Source organism: Narcine bancroftii, chromosome 3 (assembly GCF_036971445.1).
Source record: "Narcine bancroftii isolate sNarBan1 chromosome 3, sNarBan1.hap1, whole genome shotgun sequence".
In the NCBI taxonomy this organism is placed as follows: domain Eukaryota; kingdom Metazoa; phylum Chordata; class Chondrichthyes; order Torpediniformes; family Narcinidae; genus Narcine; species Narcine bancroftii.
Window position 1 is genome coordinate 265101974 of NC_091471.1, and position 15923 is coordinate 265117896.

The 15923-nt window shown below is 42.9% G+C and overlaps 1 protein-coding gene across 4 annotated transcripts in view; it reads left to right on the forward strand.

The window, feature by feature from the left end:
* The window catches only part of wdr18 (WD repeat domain 18), a 209788-nt gene that overhangs the window by 17013 nt on the left and 176852 nt on the right, over window positions 1-15923 (forward strand). For 3 of the 4 annotated variants that reach the window (XM_069928003.1, XM_069928002.1, XM_069928001.1), the window contains exons 2-3: window positions 9583-9655; window positions 13360-13543. The exons of the other annotated variant lie outside the window; for it this stretch is intronic. In XM_069928003.1, the coding sequence (XP_069784104.1) occupies window positions 9583-9655; window positions 13360-13543 (257 nt within the window). The remainder of the gene's footprint in view (window positions 1-9582; window positions 9656-13359; window positions 13544-15923) is intronic. 4 annotated transcript variants of the gene reach the window in all.

Genomic DNA, 15923 nt, shown 5'->3' on the forward strand with positions numbered 1-15923 from the left:
GTACTGTAGTGTTCTATAGTTCATATTTTTTCTATTAATATTTCTATCAGAATATATGTGTAATAATTTATTGCAGCACAGGCCATTTATTCTGCCCAGCCGAATATAACACATACCAAGAAGTAATTTTTGCTGCAAACCAATTTATCAAAAAATTCTTCTCATGTTTAATAACTTGAGGTTTTCTCAACAGTATCTTCAAATAAGCTCTTATGGTCTAAAGAAAACAAATCAATTTTAATGTAAATTCTGTCCAAGTGAAAATGTGCATTCAAATCTTTTTTTGTCCCTGGAAGATTGCATTGACAATCTTAAATTTTGTATCACCATTTTCAACAATGTTCAGCTTTTTTTTCCCCAACTACTTCTATCGGATGTGGATATGCTAAAATAGAATTAACTTATCAGTGAAGTAACAAAATTAACAAAGATAATGAAATAAATATTTTTTTAAATTTCAGGTCAATAAAAATTAAATGTGATGAACTAGTGTGGAGATACAACCACTACACTGGCTGCTCTCCTACCAGCCTACTGCAGGGGGGAAACACTGTACCTGCAGGTAGGCAACCTGGGAGGCTGATCCCACCTGCCTGTTGTCAATCACCGGCCTGATTTTAAAAACTCAAGCTAGCCCCTTTGGGGTCATTCAGACACATGGAGCCAGAAGTATACTGAAACCTGGTGTGTACAAGTTTAAGCTAATTAAAGCTTATCGAACAGTCTGTGGACTTTGCATCAGAATTATTCGTACAGTAGTGCTCACAATTGGCGAGTAAGAAATCAGCACAACTTGTGCAGACTTGCTTGAATTTTGGATTCAATTGTTAAAATCTGATCTGAAAATGGTTGGAACACAATCTGCAGTGTTTTTTGAACTACATTGGTCACTGATAAACATGAGTAAGAATTAGAAATTAGCTATTAAGTATTGACATTTTTATTTCAAAATCAAAGTTAGTGGGTGTATATAAATATTTACAATTTGGTAGCATAGTTGCATACTTGAGATTGAAATGTCAGTTGAAATTTCCACACAAGTTTCCAAATACACCATTCTTGAGCTATGGAACATTAACACTTTGCCTTAGTAAATCTAAGGGGAATTTTCATAATCTACTTTTATTACATATGTTATTGATGATGGCTTGTATGAAGCCCATGGATGTATCTTAGATAGGTTCTAATTTAAATCAATTCAGAAGTAGCTGAGGTGTCCATGGAGAGCACTGTGTGCGCCTTTGGCCACGGTTGCACCAGCAGTGTGGCGCTGGCCAGAGCTTCTTTTGTTGCAATGAAAGTCCTGTCCACCTCATCTGACCACGATAGAGTCTTTGGTGGCTCCAGCCACCGAAATGGTGTGCCCCAAGAACTGGAGGGACTCCTTGCCGAACTGGCATTTGGCCGCGTTGACCATGAGGCTGAAGTCTGCCAGCCAGGCAAAGAGTATGCGGAGGTGGGCTTTGTGTTTGTCGCGGTTGCGACTGGCAATGAGAATATCGTCCAGGTCTTTTCCAACTGCTGGAATGCTTGGACTTTGTTCTTTAGACTGAAGGGCATATGCAAGAACTCGAGGAGGCTGAAAGGGGTGATAATGGCCGACTTACCCATGTCGTCTGGATACACCAGGATCTGATGGTATCCCCGCACGAGGTTCACTTTGGAAAACGCCCGTGCACTGTAGAGGTTGGCGGAGAAGTCGTGTATGTGGGGCACCGGGTACCTGTTGGGGGTGGTTGAGTCGTTCAACCGACGGTAGTCCCTGCATGGTCTCCAGCCCCTGGATGATTTTGGGACCATATGGAGTGGCAATGTCTGAGCGCTGGATGATTTCCAGTTCCTGGAGCCTGGAGAACTCCTTTGCCTGCTGGAGCTTCTTGGCGGCAGCTGTCTGGGTCTAGCGTGCAGCAGGGGGCCCTGTGTGGCGATGTGGTGGAAGACCCCATGCTGGGGCAGGGCGGTGTTGAACCGTGGCTCTAAGATGGCGGGGAATTCGTGGAGGATCTTGTCGAACTTGTCCCTTGAGGCAGCTTCGGTGGCGATTTCGGGCCTGTGGTCTTCTGCTGTGTCCAGTCGGGTGGAGTGGAATGTTTGGACGTTGACCAGCTTTTTGGCCTTCATGTCGACCAGTAGGCCATGAGTTCTGAAGAAGTCGGCCCCTAACAGCATGGTGCCCACGGAGGCTAGGAAGAACCTCCAGTGGAACTTCTCCTTCCCGATCTGGATCTGTGCCCTGTGGGTGCCGTAGGCTGATGGTGGAGCTGTTGGCCGCCTGCAGGGTTGGACCTTGAAATCTGGTGTGAGTCTCTAATGCTGTGGGGGGGGAGGATGCTGAGCTCAGCCCGTGTCCTCCAGCTGGTAGAAACACCAGGTTGACTGGCCCTCCTCTGGCTTGGTCTTGGGAGCGGCTTGCGGTCGGCTGGCTCCTGGTCGTGCCACCTGGTTGAGGGCTGCCTCATTCTCCCTCTTAGTGCGCCAGAGGGCATCCGCAGGGTGCCGCGTTTGAGAAGTCTTCATCTATGAGGAGCAGCTGGATGTCCTCCGGCATCTGTTCCAGGAATATCTGGCGGAAGAGAAAATCGGGCTTGTGATCTTCTGCCAGGGCCAGCATTTCATCCATCGGCGCCGATGGACTACGGTCCTCAAGCCCATCTAGGTGAAGGAGCCTGGAAGCCCATTGCTGGGGAGTTCGCCTTCAAAGATCTGCTGATTGGAACTTTTGGGCTGTGTACTTGCCCGTAGCCAGGGGGGTGATGGATGATGTCGTCCACCCTCGCTGCCGTATCTTGGTCCAGAACGCTCACGACATGATAGAACGTTGTGGCGTCTGAAGAGATGTTGCGGAGTTGAAATTGTGCTTCCGCCTGCCTGAACCATGTTCTCGGTCGGTGGGTTCAAAAGGAGGGAAGCTTGATGAATCCATGGTGTTTTGAGTCCAGAAAAATGTCTGTGCTCGTCGGGGTCTCCACTGTGGCGGTGTGAGCAGTGGAAGAAACCCACCCACCAGTTGTTAACAACTTTTTATTCAAATTCAGCACGCCCCTTTCAGGGCAGCATGAGCTCAGTCACCTGGTGCATTGTGCTGCCCAGGGTGCGCGTTGGAAGGAATGCTGGAGTCGGAGAGACCTCTGACGATGCCATTTCTCTATGGCTGCCTGCCACATGGCAATATAAGTGGGGCAGGTTCGCCATGAGGATGTGCGCCGCCACAGATTCATTATTTTTGTTGATGGTATTGTACTATCTGTGAACAAAATATTTGTATAATCAGGATCATTATTAAAAGTTTTCTAAATATTTTTTTTCCCCAAAATATATACATAGTAACATTTAAAATCACATTAAACTTTTTTCTCACAAACTCAGCAAACAAAAACATACATACAGAGCTTACAGAGCTTACATATATTTGAAGTATAATAGAGTACAGTTGGGGAAACTGTTTTTGTACATATAATTACTTTTATACTTTTTAAATTACTGTATCTGGGCCCCTATGTGGTCCAAGTATGGCTACCAGACTTTTACAAAAGTGTCCTATTTATTCTTTAAGTTGTATGTGATTTTTTTTTTTAACTCCCCATCTGTTATACATCTGTTCATTTCTTCAGTCCATTGTGCTATGAGTAGAGGGGAGTCAGACTTCCAAGTGATCGTGATACATTTTTTTTTTGCTACCAGCAGTGCTACTATTTTTATAAATGAGATTTCATATTTGGTCAATTTATCACTTATTTTCATGAATTTACCTAATAGATTTAGCTCTGGGTTGCCCGTGAAAGCCACTCCTGTTATCCCGGTTAATTATTCTGCGATTTCTTGCCAAAATAGTCTCACTTTCACGAAAGAAGAAAAGTTCATGTCTCAGTCCCACATCTGAAACATCTCTGAAATTTCGGCTTTTGATCAGTGTAAATTTTGTGAGATAAGATATAATTAGTGTTTTAAAAAAAAAATTATACTGAACCAGTCCATATCTTGTATTTATAATTGATGTCCTGTCCTTGCACCAATCTGACCAACTTATTTCTGAAATCACCACACTCAAGCCCGACTCCCATCTTTCCCTTGACTTGTGCAACCTTGGTTTTTCACTTTTGTTATAAATTTGGGTGTATTCCCCATCCAGACTGTTCATTCGGTTTCACTAATTTCAGGTTGGTCCTCATCTTTCTATTAAGAATGATCTAAGCTGGAGAAAACAGAAGGTGGTCCCATTGGCTTCTCCGTATTTGTTGATTGTTCAAAGGACACAAGAGTTCCTTCCATGTAACAGTCCTTAATACATCTTGTAACTTTTTGAATATTTTATTTATAATTTTCCAGACAAAAATTGAAGTCTTCCTAAAATGTCCTTTCTTCCCTCTGCCAATCTCAGGAAAATATCCTGCATAAATATTTCATCATTGAAATTGACAGCATATACTAAGGTCCAGGATTCCGAGTATATCTGGCAGTGCAGGAATACAAATCTACCTGCTTTATCTGTAGTCAAACCCTGCACTCTCACTGAAACACTCTTCCCTACCAAGGTTGCAAGCCTCCCCATGCCTTCAAACTGAACGAAGAGGCCACCCACCTAGCCCACCCACCTTTTTTTAAAAAAAATTTTGTTCAGTCAAGTGTTTCCTGGAGGAAGGTCCGGTGTGCACCCATTTTCTTAATGTGTGTCAAGACCCATTTTCTCTTAATAGATCCATTTAGACCATTCACATTTAAAGCTAACACACTTTATGCTCTTAGCCATCGTCCCTAGGGTAGTCGTATAGTAGTCTTTCTGCACCTTTGCTGCCCCAAATTCCCTTCCTAACCCACCAATTATCTTTAGCCAATAGCCTCAGACCACCAAGCATGCAACAAACCCTGGGAGAAAAAAAAATGAGGACTCAAAAGTTCAACTTAAGAGAAATAAAAAGACACCTCCTCAATGAAAACTATAATGAAACAACCAGTTGACCCCAAACAATTCCCCCATCCCGGCCCACATTCCATCCCTCGCCCTCCTTTGGTAACCATTACCCTTAATTTGTCACTATCCCTCTCAATATAATAGGTCATGCACGCCTCTGAGCAACCCAGATCTCATTTATTTCATTTTTTCCCTTGTCATTTTTTAGATTACTTTTTCCTTTTTTTCTTTCCCCTTCTCTTTCCATAAACCAAATAATAGCTTGTAATTACGCAAAAATACTGTTACTATTTACAACAGCTGAGCTTGCCATAGTTTATTCCCCATTTTTACCATTACCTTTCTTCCTTCCATCCCTTCCCTCCCCCCCAAGGACTGGTAACTCCTCAGCGAATTATCAAGTCTTTTCCAGCTCAGATAAAAACTTTGGTGTCCCCCTGGCATTACTATTCTGAGGGTGGCTGGGTACCACAACGCATATTCGTAATCTTTTTGCTTTAGTAGTCGTTTGACAAGTTCAAACTTTTGTCTTTAAAAGTGTTGGATTAATATCAGGGTTAAAAAAAGACTCAATCTCCATTGGGCTCCCCCTCTTTTTCACACTGGTTGCCGCCGCTTTTAAAATGTTCTTTCTGTCTTGGTAACATGCAACTTTACCAAGATGAGCAGGGTCTCTTTCCAGGATTTGGTTTGGAAGGGGGGAAATCGGTGGGTCCTCTCTCTAATTTTTCACCCAGCACATCCCTGCCCAGTATTTCAGGGATCCAAGTCTGGAAAAATTAATTGGACTTCTCCCCTCAATATCCCCTTTTAACCCTACTATGTTTGTTTTCCAGAGTGTCTATCTTGGTCCAGATGCGCTTCCTCTCCCTCATCAGGACTTCCAATTTTTCCTCTATATTTATTTTGCCTTCATTGGCACCCACTCTGTCCTCGGCCTCATTCATTCTCCCCACTAGACCAGAGAGGGTATCCTGGGGCCTGGGGCCTATTGTCCATTGTCTTAAATAACCTGTCTTCCATGAGGCCCAATGTCTCCATTACATCCCGCAGAGAGGTCTCTGAGCTTCCCCAACCCCGCATTGTGTCCCAGGTGAGTCTCTTCCCAGCCTTCTGGCCTCATGGAGTTTTCCTTGGCTACCGTTGCTACTAACATGGTCATCGCCTTTCTCAACCTTGAGCTCAGCGCGCCGTCTGATATGCCGTGGCCCTCTGCTCTCGCTGGGCCTCGACCTAGCTCTTTAGCCGAGAGTCCCGGCCCCTTTGCCTCGTGACCACTGCACCCGCCGTTTGTGGCTTGAGAGTAGCACCCAGCGTGAACTCTCTCAGCCCGACGATCCCGTTCCTCCGTTTCCTGATCATTGCTCTTGTCGTCTTTGACTTGGGAGTCAAGTGGTGCAAAACTCTCCTGTCCCAGCAGTCTCGGTCCTCTGCTCCGCAACTGCTGTTCTTGCTGCTTGTGGCCTGGGAGCCGCACATAGCATGAGCACCCGTGGCCCAGCGATCCCGCGCCTCCGCCACGTATCCATTGCTCATATCGTCGGCAGCCGAGAGTCGTGCACAGTGCAGACTGTCCCAACCAGGCAGTCCTGCTGCAGATGGGGTGGGGGGGGGGGTGCCCTCAAACTTCTCCCTCGCTCCAGAATCTCTCACTGGGCTCCCATTGACCAGAGAATGCTTCAAGGCAGCACTGCTTTCTTGCCATGACTCTCCTGTTGGGCGGGCTGCTCCAGCCAAGAGACCGCTTCACTGGCAGGACTCTGGGCATCCCCGCCATTTTCGTCACTATAAGGCACATAGAGTTGCTCTGGGGATCTCGAAGCCGACTCTTTACCATTTCTGCCTGTTGATTTCATTTTTTTTTGTCATTATTGCTGATCCTGTTATTTTCCCACACCACTCATGAGTATTTAGGCTATATTTAAATTCTTTTGTTATTGTTTATCTTTGTATAGATCTGGGAGCTCACTTCTACCTACTCTCCCTGTATCACGTGACCATCTATCTTCTTTTCTTTGGCTTGGCTTCGCGGACGAAGATTTATGGAGGGGGTAAAAAAGTCCACGTCAGCTGCAGGCTCGTTTGTGGCTGACCAGTCCGATGCGGGACAGGCAGACACGATTGCAGCGGTTGCAAGGGAAAATTGGTTGGTTGGGGTTGGGTGTTGGGTTTTTCCTCCTTTGCCTTTTGTCAGTGAGGTGGGCTCTGCGGTCTTCTTCAAAGGAGGCTGCTGCCCGCCAAACTGTGAGGCGCCAAGATGCACGGTTTGAGGCGTTATCAGCCCACTGGCGGTGGTCAATGTGGCAGGCACCAAGAGATTTCTTTAGGCAGTCCTTGTACCTTTTCTTTGGTGCACCTCTGTCACGGTGGCCAGTGGAGAGCTCGCCATATAATACGATCTTGGGAAGGCGATGGTCCTCCATTCTGGAGACGTGACCCATCCAGCGCAGCTGGATCTTCAGCAGCGTGGACTCGATGCTGTCGACCTCTGCCATCTCGAGTACCTCGACGTTAGGGGTGTGAGCGCTCCAATGGATGTTGAGGATGGAGCGGAGACAACGCTGGTGGAAGCGTTCTAGGAGCCGTAGGTGGTGCCGGTAGAGGACCCATGATTCGGAGCCGAACAGGAGTGTGGGTATGACAACGGCTCTGTATACGCTTATCTTTGTGAGGTTTTTCAGTTGGTTGTTTTTCCAGACTCTTTTGTGTAGTCTTCCAAAGGCGCTATTTGCCTTGGCGAGTCTGTTGTCTATCTCATTGTCGATCCTTGCATCTGATGAAATGGTGCAGCCGAGATAGGTAAACTGGTTGACCGTTTTGAGTTTTGTGTGCCCGATGGAGATGTGGGGGGGCTGGTAGTCATGGTGGGGAGCTGGCTGATGGAGGACCTCAGTTTTCTTCAGGCTGACTTCCAGGCCAAACATTTTGGCAGTTTCCGCAAAGCAGGACGTCAAGCGCTGAAGAGCTGGCTCTGAATGGGCAACTAAAGCGGCATCATCTGCAAAGAGTAGTTCACGGACAAGTTTCTCTTGTGTCTTGGTGTGAGCTTGCAGGCGCCTCAGATTGAAGAGACTGCCATCCGTGCGGTACCGGATGTAAACAGCGTCTTCATTGTTGGGGTCTTTCATGGCTTGGTTCAGCATCATGCTGAAGAAGATTGAAAAGAGGGTTGGTGCGAGAACACAGCCTTGCTTCACGCCATTGTTAATGGAGAAGGGTTCAGAGAGCTCATTGCTGTATCTGACCCGACCTTGTTGGTTTTCGTGCAGTTGGATAATCATGTTGAGGAACTTTGGGGGACATCCGATGCGCTCTAGTATTTGCCAAAGCCCTTTCCTGCTCACGGTGTCGAAGGCTTTGGTGAGGTCAACAAAGGTGATGTAGAGTCCTTTGTTTTGTTCTCTGCACTTTTCTTGGAGCTGTCTGAGGGCAAAGACCATGTCAGTGGTTCCTCTGTTTGCGCGAAAGCCGCACTGTGATTCTGGGAGAATATTCTCAGCGACACTAGGTATTATTCTATTTAGTAGAATCCTAGCGAAGATTTTGCCTGCAATGGAGAGCAACGTGATTCCCCTGTAGTTTGAGCAGTCTGATTTCTCGCCTTTGTTTTTGTACAGGGTGATGATGGTGGCATCACGAAGATCCTGAGGCAGTTTACCTTGGTCCCAACAAAGCTTGAAAAACTCATGCAGTTTGGCATGCAGAGTTTTGCCGCCAGCCTTCCAGACTTCTGGGGGGATTCCATCCATACCTGCTGCTTTGCCACTTTTCAGTTGTTCGATTGCCTTATATGTCTCATCCAGGGTGGGAACCTCATCCAGCTCTAGCCTTAGGGGCTGTTGAGGGAGCTGGAGCAGGGCGGAATCTTGGACTGAGCGGTTGGTACTGAAAAGAGATTGGAAGTGTTCTGACCATCGGTTGAGGATGGAGATCTTGTCGCTGAGGAGGACTTTGCCGTCTGAGCTGCGCAGCGGGCTTTGGACTTGGGGTGAGGGGCCGTACACTCACTTGGGGTGAGGGGCCTTTATCATACCACGAATTTAATATTTTATTGCCCATGCTTATAGACAGTAACATTTTTACACAATGGTGCTTTTATTGATATCCCTATGCTTTTTTTTTCCCTATACATTCATCAATTTCTTGCCACGTTGTAATCCTATGTATTAAAAAGGGGTTATGCATCTTTTTCTTTGCTTTCCCTCTCCACCATTGAGTACATTCCCATTTGAACCCAAGACAGGGGCATTATTAAAAGTTGAAGTCCAATGTTTTCAGTTTCTTCACAACAAAATATCTTTCCAAATATGGTTGTGTTGAAGGAATGATTGTAAGTAATCTAAAGTGGGCAGGTATAAATAAAGGTTGATATAGTAGAACAGCAGTTGTGGTTGAGCCATCACAGAAATGAAATTATTTTGATTTTCTAAAAATTTTATTGACCATTTCAAGTGAATATCCATGATGTATTGGTGAATTAGTTTAATCAATTAATCATACATGCTTGTTCCTATTGGCTGATGTAAATGTCTTTTGCAAGTGTACTGATTGAAAAGAATGTTGTATTCAAGCATCTAATTGCTTACTGAACATTATCTTTAATCAACCCATTAAGATAATGGTCATGTAGTAATTTGTATATTTGATCTTTTCACATGCTTTGTTTTTTACAGCTTTATGAACTGGACAGTGACCCGAGAAGGAAAGAATTTTTGGATGACCTCTTCAGTTTCATGCAGAAGAGAGGTAAAAGTCAAACCTAGCACTGCTCTCTATATCTATCATATCCTCACTCATCAATCCTCACTATCTTGATATATTAATTTATATTGCTTGTTTGCAACTTGCCTAACCTCAGAATCTTTCTTGTGTTTATTCAGACATAGTGGGGATGGTGGAAGTGGTGTTGGGAGAGACATGAGTGGCTTTGGAGCCACACTGAAAATGTGCTTCCAGTGTACACTGCTGCAATTCCAATGAAAATCTCTGCATCAGGAATATTGTTGGTTAGCACTTTCTTTTCTGGACCTTGGAAAGCTGAACTTAATTACCATGCCACCCTATCAATAGTGATTCAAATTGAGTTCTGTAAAACTAAGCATTGGTGTCACCATTAAGCTGTTTTTCACAGCATTATTAACAATTTGACATTCATTTAATATCTGGCCTACACAAAAAAAATAAGGTATTTGAGGTGACCCAAACAATTCTTTAAATGCAGATAACCTATCCTTGTATAAAATGTTTTCATTGGGAACTTTTTTTGATGGGGAGGGAATGGTGGGAACTACTGATTATTTTCATGTGGAGATGTAGTTAATTTATTTAGGCAGATTTGTTATTTTAATGCAGATTTGGGAAACTAACATTCACAAGACAGTTTCTCACAATTTCTTGATTAAATCTTTTTTTAATATTGTAGTAGCCTGGTACAGGCTTATTTAACCAGTTTTACCACACTGTTATGCTGGCATAAGGTAGCGGAGAGGTTGAATAGTATAAACACAAACAGAAAATTTAAGGACATTAAAGTTGTAGAATTTGAATTAAAAGAATAACATTTAAAGCAGCTAGAATTTATTAATTGGTGTTATCAAATTAACTCCGACTGCACATTTTCTACCTTGTACTCTTGGTATTAGAATTTTTTTTATGAAAAGTGCCTATGATCTATTTACTGTGGTAGAAAAAGTTTTTATAATCAAAATTAAAAACTGGTATCTGCTTTTCACCATTTGAGAATTGATGTCACCTTTTAACAAATTTTATCTTCATTAAGGTGTCATAAGCTTTGTTCATTACAAAGGTTAATGTTCAAAATCCTAGAAGACTCATTCCTTGCCTTCCCTTAAAAAGACCAAGTCTTTTAAAATGAAATTTAAGTTAGTGATAAGTTTCACAGCCTTATTGGCTGTCATGACAGCTGGAGTTTGTATTCTCTTAACTTCTCCACGAGGCCCAGTTGCTATTTGAACTATTCTGCTGGATTCAAGGCTGCAAAAAGAAAACCAAGAAATAGGTCCTCTGCATCTGGCCCCAGTAATTGGAGGTGTGAACAGGCCAGGTACTGCATGATCTAGCCCATTAACTCATCTTGCCATCTGTATACAGGTACTCCCCAACTTGGGACCTATGAGACTTGTGTCCATCCACACTCCAGACTGAAATTTAAAAAAATATATATTAAGAAAAAATATAAAATTTATATGGATTATGTTGTATTTGACAAATTATAACAGGGATAGAGGGCATGTAAGAGCCAAAATGTGTATACTTTCCTTGTTAGTCAGGATTCTGAGGTCTGTAGGCTGGGTGTGGCCATCTTGATTCCTGTGCGCATGCGTGAGTCTTGGCACATGCAGGATGGGTTCACACATTGGTGTTCGGATGGCACGTGTGCAAGAGTTAAAGGGCGCAAATTCAGTATCATTAAGGCGCTTAACTCTTGCACATGCGCCAACCGAACTCCATTATATCAACCAAAGACTCATGCATGCACACAGGAATCAAGATGGCCGCACCAAGGCTATGGGCCCTTGGACGCCAACTAACAATGTAAGTTTGGACAAAAATGTGGAAAGATTTGCCAAGATTGATTGACAAATTCAGGAAGTTTTAAGTTGTTATCATCAAATCTACAATGAAAAAAATATTTGATTTTAAAAAGTTTGCTTTAAGACTTTGGTACTCCACGCGCATGGGCAGAATTCTGACTTGCGTCCAATTCCTACCGTTGTAAGTCGGGGAGTACTGTATTCTATACCATGAGTCTACAATGAAAAAAATATTTGATTTTAAAAAGTTTGCTTTAAGACTTTGGTACTCCACGCGCATGGGCAGAATTCTGACTTGCGTCCAATTCCTACCGTTGTAAGTCGGGGAGTACTGTATTCTATATATACCATGAGTCATTAGAAAATTTGATCCAAGATGAGCTGTGGAATGTATTTCAGAATTGATGGAAAATTAGTGGAAACCTGCACTGAATCAAAGACCTTTATTCTGCTTACAAATTCAGTTTCTTAACCGTAGTAGCTCATATGTGCCTGATTTTAATTTTTTGTGGTGTTTCGATAACAAATCTTAATATAGTTATTTCCTTGGGAAAATGTTAACTTGTGCATGACTTAGCACGGTTGGCTTTATCAGTTGGGTTATGTTACAGCAAGATTGAACATAAAACATTATATGCAACATAATAAATAAACTGGTTTGTTCTTCTCAAGTAGCTCACACAAAAATGCTGGAAAAACTCAGCATGTCACACAGCATTCTTCATGTAGCAATGTTTCAAGCCTGAGCCCTTTGTCAGGGTATAATCAAAAAGCATGCAGATGTCTGAATCAAATGATAGAAGAAGGGGCAGGGGGAGGAGCACAATCCCAGAGGCAAGAGATCATATGGGATATGGGTGGGAGGGCACAAGAGGAAAAAGCTGAGAAGTAATGGGGGAAGGGGATAGTTGAAGGAGACAGTGGGATGGGGATGAGAGGGATTCAGAGGAATGATCTAATGAAAACCAGTGTTAATGTCATCTGGTTGGAGAATGGCTAGACGGAATATTAGATGTTGCTCCTCCAGTCTGCTGGTGGCCTTGGTTTGGCAGTGCTTGAACCAATGGACAAACATGTGAGAGTGGAATGTAAAATTGAAATGGCCACTTGCAGATCTCTGCTATTACAATGGATAGAGCGAATCTCCTCATCTGCATCTAGTCTCTCTGATGTAGAGAAGTCAACAACAGGAGCATCGTGTGCAGTATGACCCATGTAGATTCACAAGTGGAGTGTTGCTTCTCTTGGAAGGACTGTTTGGGCCCCCGAATGGTGGTGAGGGAAAGGTATGAGTGCAAATTTAGCCCTTCTGAAATCACAAGGGTAGGAACCAAGAGGACAATTAATGGGAAGGGATGAGGGTGTCACAGAGGGAGTGGTCCCTACAGAAGGTGGAGAGGGGAAAATGTTTTTGGTGGTGGGATCACCTTGTAGGAGATGGAAATTGCAGAGAATGGATAATATGTTGTATGTGGAGGCTGGTGCGGTGGTAGGTGAAAACAAAGGAGATCCTGGTTCCTCCACTTGATCCACGCCTTATGCAATCACAGCATTTGCAGACTTGTTTCAATCGATAAACATTTATTTGCACGATGGCTATTTTTAATATTTGTATAGAGGAAGGTAATTGGGGACTAATCCAAAAAGGGATATAGAAAGTTTGGACTTGATGGAATAGAAAGATAAATTTAAAAACTCAATTCAATTCATTATTGATATTACAAATAATCAGAATAAAATAATCCTAATAGTGATGATACAAGAGCAACCAAGTAGTCTCCAAGAGTCAGGCACAGTCGAATACATCCTCATAAATACATTTGAGGAATTTGGAAGATGTGGATCTTGTGATCTTTGTTCCATTTAGTTATTGTTAAATGTGTCTCTTATTTTTAGGGACTCCAGTCAATCGAATCCCCATAATGGCTAAGCAGGTTCTGGATCTCTACATGCTCTACGTGTTGGTCACTGAGAAAGGGGGCCTAGTGGAAGTCATTAATAAAAAGCTTTGGAGGGAAATTACCAAAGGCCTGAACTTGCCCACTTCAATCACAAGTGCTGCCTTTACCCTCAGAACTCAGTGAGTTTAAAAAAAAAGGTTTAAAAATGTGAAATCTGTTGGAAATTAGGTGCAATTTTTAAACTTGGCAAGCCTGTTTGTAAATGGCATTATATATGTTTAATTTAAATTCCCAAATCTCTCATCTTTATTATACCAGTCAATCCTCCGAATGCCTCCAAATGTAACAACATGCAGGCAATTTGAGCTCTGCTCTTCACTGTCTTCCGCTTTGATGCTTGAACTGAGATTATTTTGCCCTTTTAGGATCTTATGATAAACCAGTTAAAGAAAAGTGGGACATTTCTCCGTGCCCACGCCAATACCTGTTAACAAATTAAATTGGAACCGGTTCTTCTGATTCTTTATCTTATTTTTTTTTGGAGCAGATTGACTTGTGGTGTTTTCATTATTACAATATTTACCATTTAAAAAAAAAAATCATATTGCATTGATGTGTTTTGAAGTCCCTGTATTTGTGAATGGAATAATGTAACATTTATACCAAAACATTGTTGTAATAATATTTCCATTGTATTTGATGTTCTGAATCAGATGGTTTTTGAATACTATTGAAGCTGACTTGGAATATTTGCTACACTGCTCTTTTCAATACACTTTGAATTTTTTGAAGAAGTAACATCAGGACCTGTACTTTACAAAGTCATGCTGGCGATCTGATCAGTCCCTGCCATTTTTTTTCAGTAATCATTAATATCAGAATATTTTTCCAATAACTTAAGCCAACCAGTATGTATCAGAATTTTCCATGCTGGCCTTCTTGAAAATGAGGGCAAATTAAAAATTTGTGGTCAGCAAAGATTTACGACTCTCAGTCAAAATCCTAGAAGACTCATTCCTTGCCTTCCCTTGCAGCATAAATCTAATATGACCTTGGATTTATCCATCTCTTTAAGATTTAAGATCCCTCTATTGCCATGTACCAATACACAAAATGTAATAATATACAAAAGTTGTCAACTTTAGCTTTCCACAAAGGAACACAAAAAGGTGCCACTAGCATTGCCTGATGCCCCTAACAATAAGAGTAGGGTTCTTTCAGAGACATTGTGGATCTGCCACCAGTGCTCCTGCAACCCTGCAGCCTCCTGTTTGAACCTTTGGCAAACCCATGTTCACAGATATGAATAGTGCATGAGGCTTCTTCAGCTCTTCTCTCCCTCATCATCCTTCTGAATCTTGGTCCTGATTATCTGGTTTCCACCAGCCAGTCTCCTGCAGTTTGGTTTGAGTCCCTCAGACGTTGTCACCCTGCTAGTCTGCTGCTGTGGTCACCTTCCCTTTTGGGTCATCTCTCGGCTTTCTCAGTAGGGGTGATGGGAAGAGTTGATCTTGTGCTCTATGATGGTCCATTGATTTCTCTGGTGGTCTGTCATGGTCTGCTGCCTAACATAGATGCCACCATCTGTTTCCAAGATCTGTTGGCCTCTTTAGTAGGCTGTTTAAAGTCTGTATGGAACCATTGGCATTACAACCAGGCAATAGGATCCCACAGAGGAGTGCTGAGTCTCTGCTCTCCCGGACATGCACCAATATACTATTTTAATACTTTAATCCTGCTAAGGTATTGAGTTCATCTTTGTTTATGGAGGCTTGTACAGTACAACTCCGATTATCCCCTAGGCCTACTGCACATGCACACCGGGGAGTCTGGTGTGTGATATTAGGCTAAGGGGAGGGTTCGAAGTCGGCATCCGGAACTCAGCTGTGCCGAGGAGGGAAGAGAGGCACGCCACTGAGAATCCACTCCTGACTGAGAACCCAAGGCCCTGCTCCTGCCAGGGTGGGCCCTCTCCTTGATAATGCCAGGTCAAGGGATGTTTTTGACTGCTTGTGGCTGGGAGACCGAAGTACGCAGTTTGAGAGGGAGAGTTGAAGAGTAAGGTCAATAAGATCATATAAAAAAGAAATGCAAAGAGGGAGGGGAGGGAGTTAACTGAAATGAGGACAATCGTCATTCTAATTTCATCTTGGGTGAAATTTTTTTCAACCTGTGAGGTCAGTTCGGCTCCAAAAAAAAATTCAGATAAATGAGAATTTCTGATTTGTTTCAGTTATTCTCATTTATACAAAATCTTTCAAGTTTTGGCTAAATGAGGATTTCAGAGAATCTATTTCAGATAATCAGAGTTGTACGGTTCTAGGTTTTTTACCTTCCTCTTCACTGAATCCACCAATTACTAATTTGGTAAATACCATGTACTAGTTGAGTCGGGGAAACCAAAAAAATCTCTCCAAAAATGTGGGTCAACTTGTATGCTGGATATATTTTTGAGACCTTTAAATTCAGCTCAAATCCAATCCACACTGATCTGATGTATGTCGACCCTTTGAAAAACAAAAACCCAACTGTAACAGATTTTCATTGAGATCTTTATTG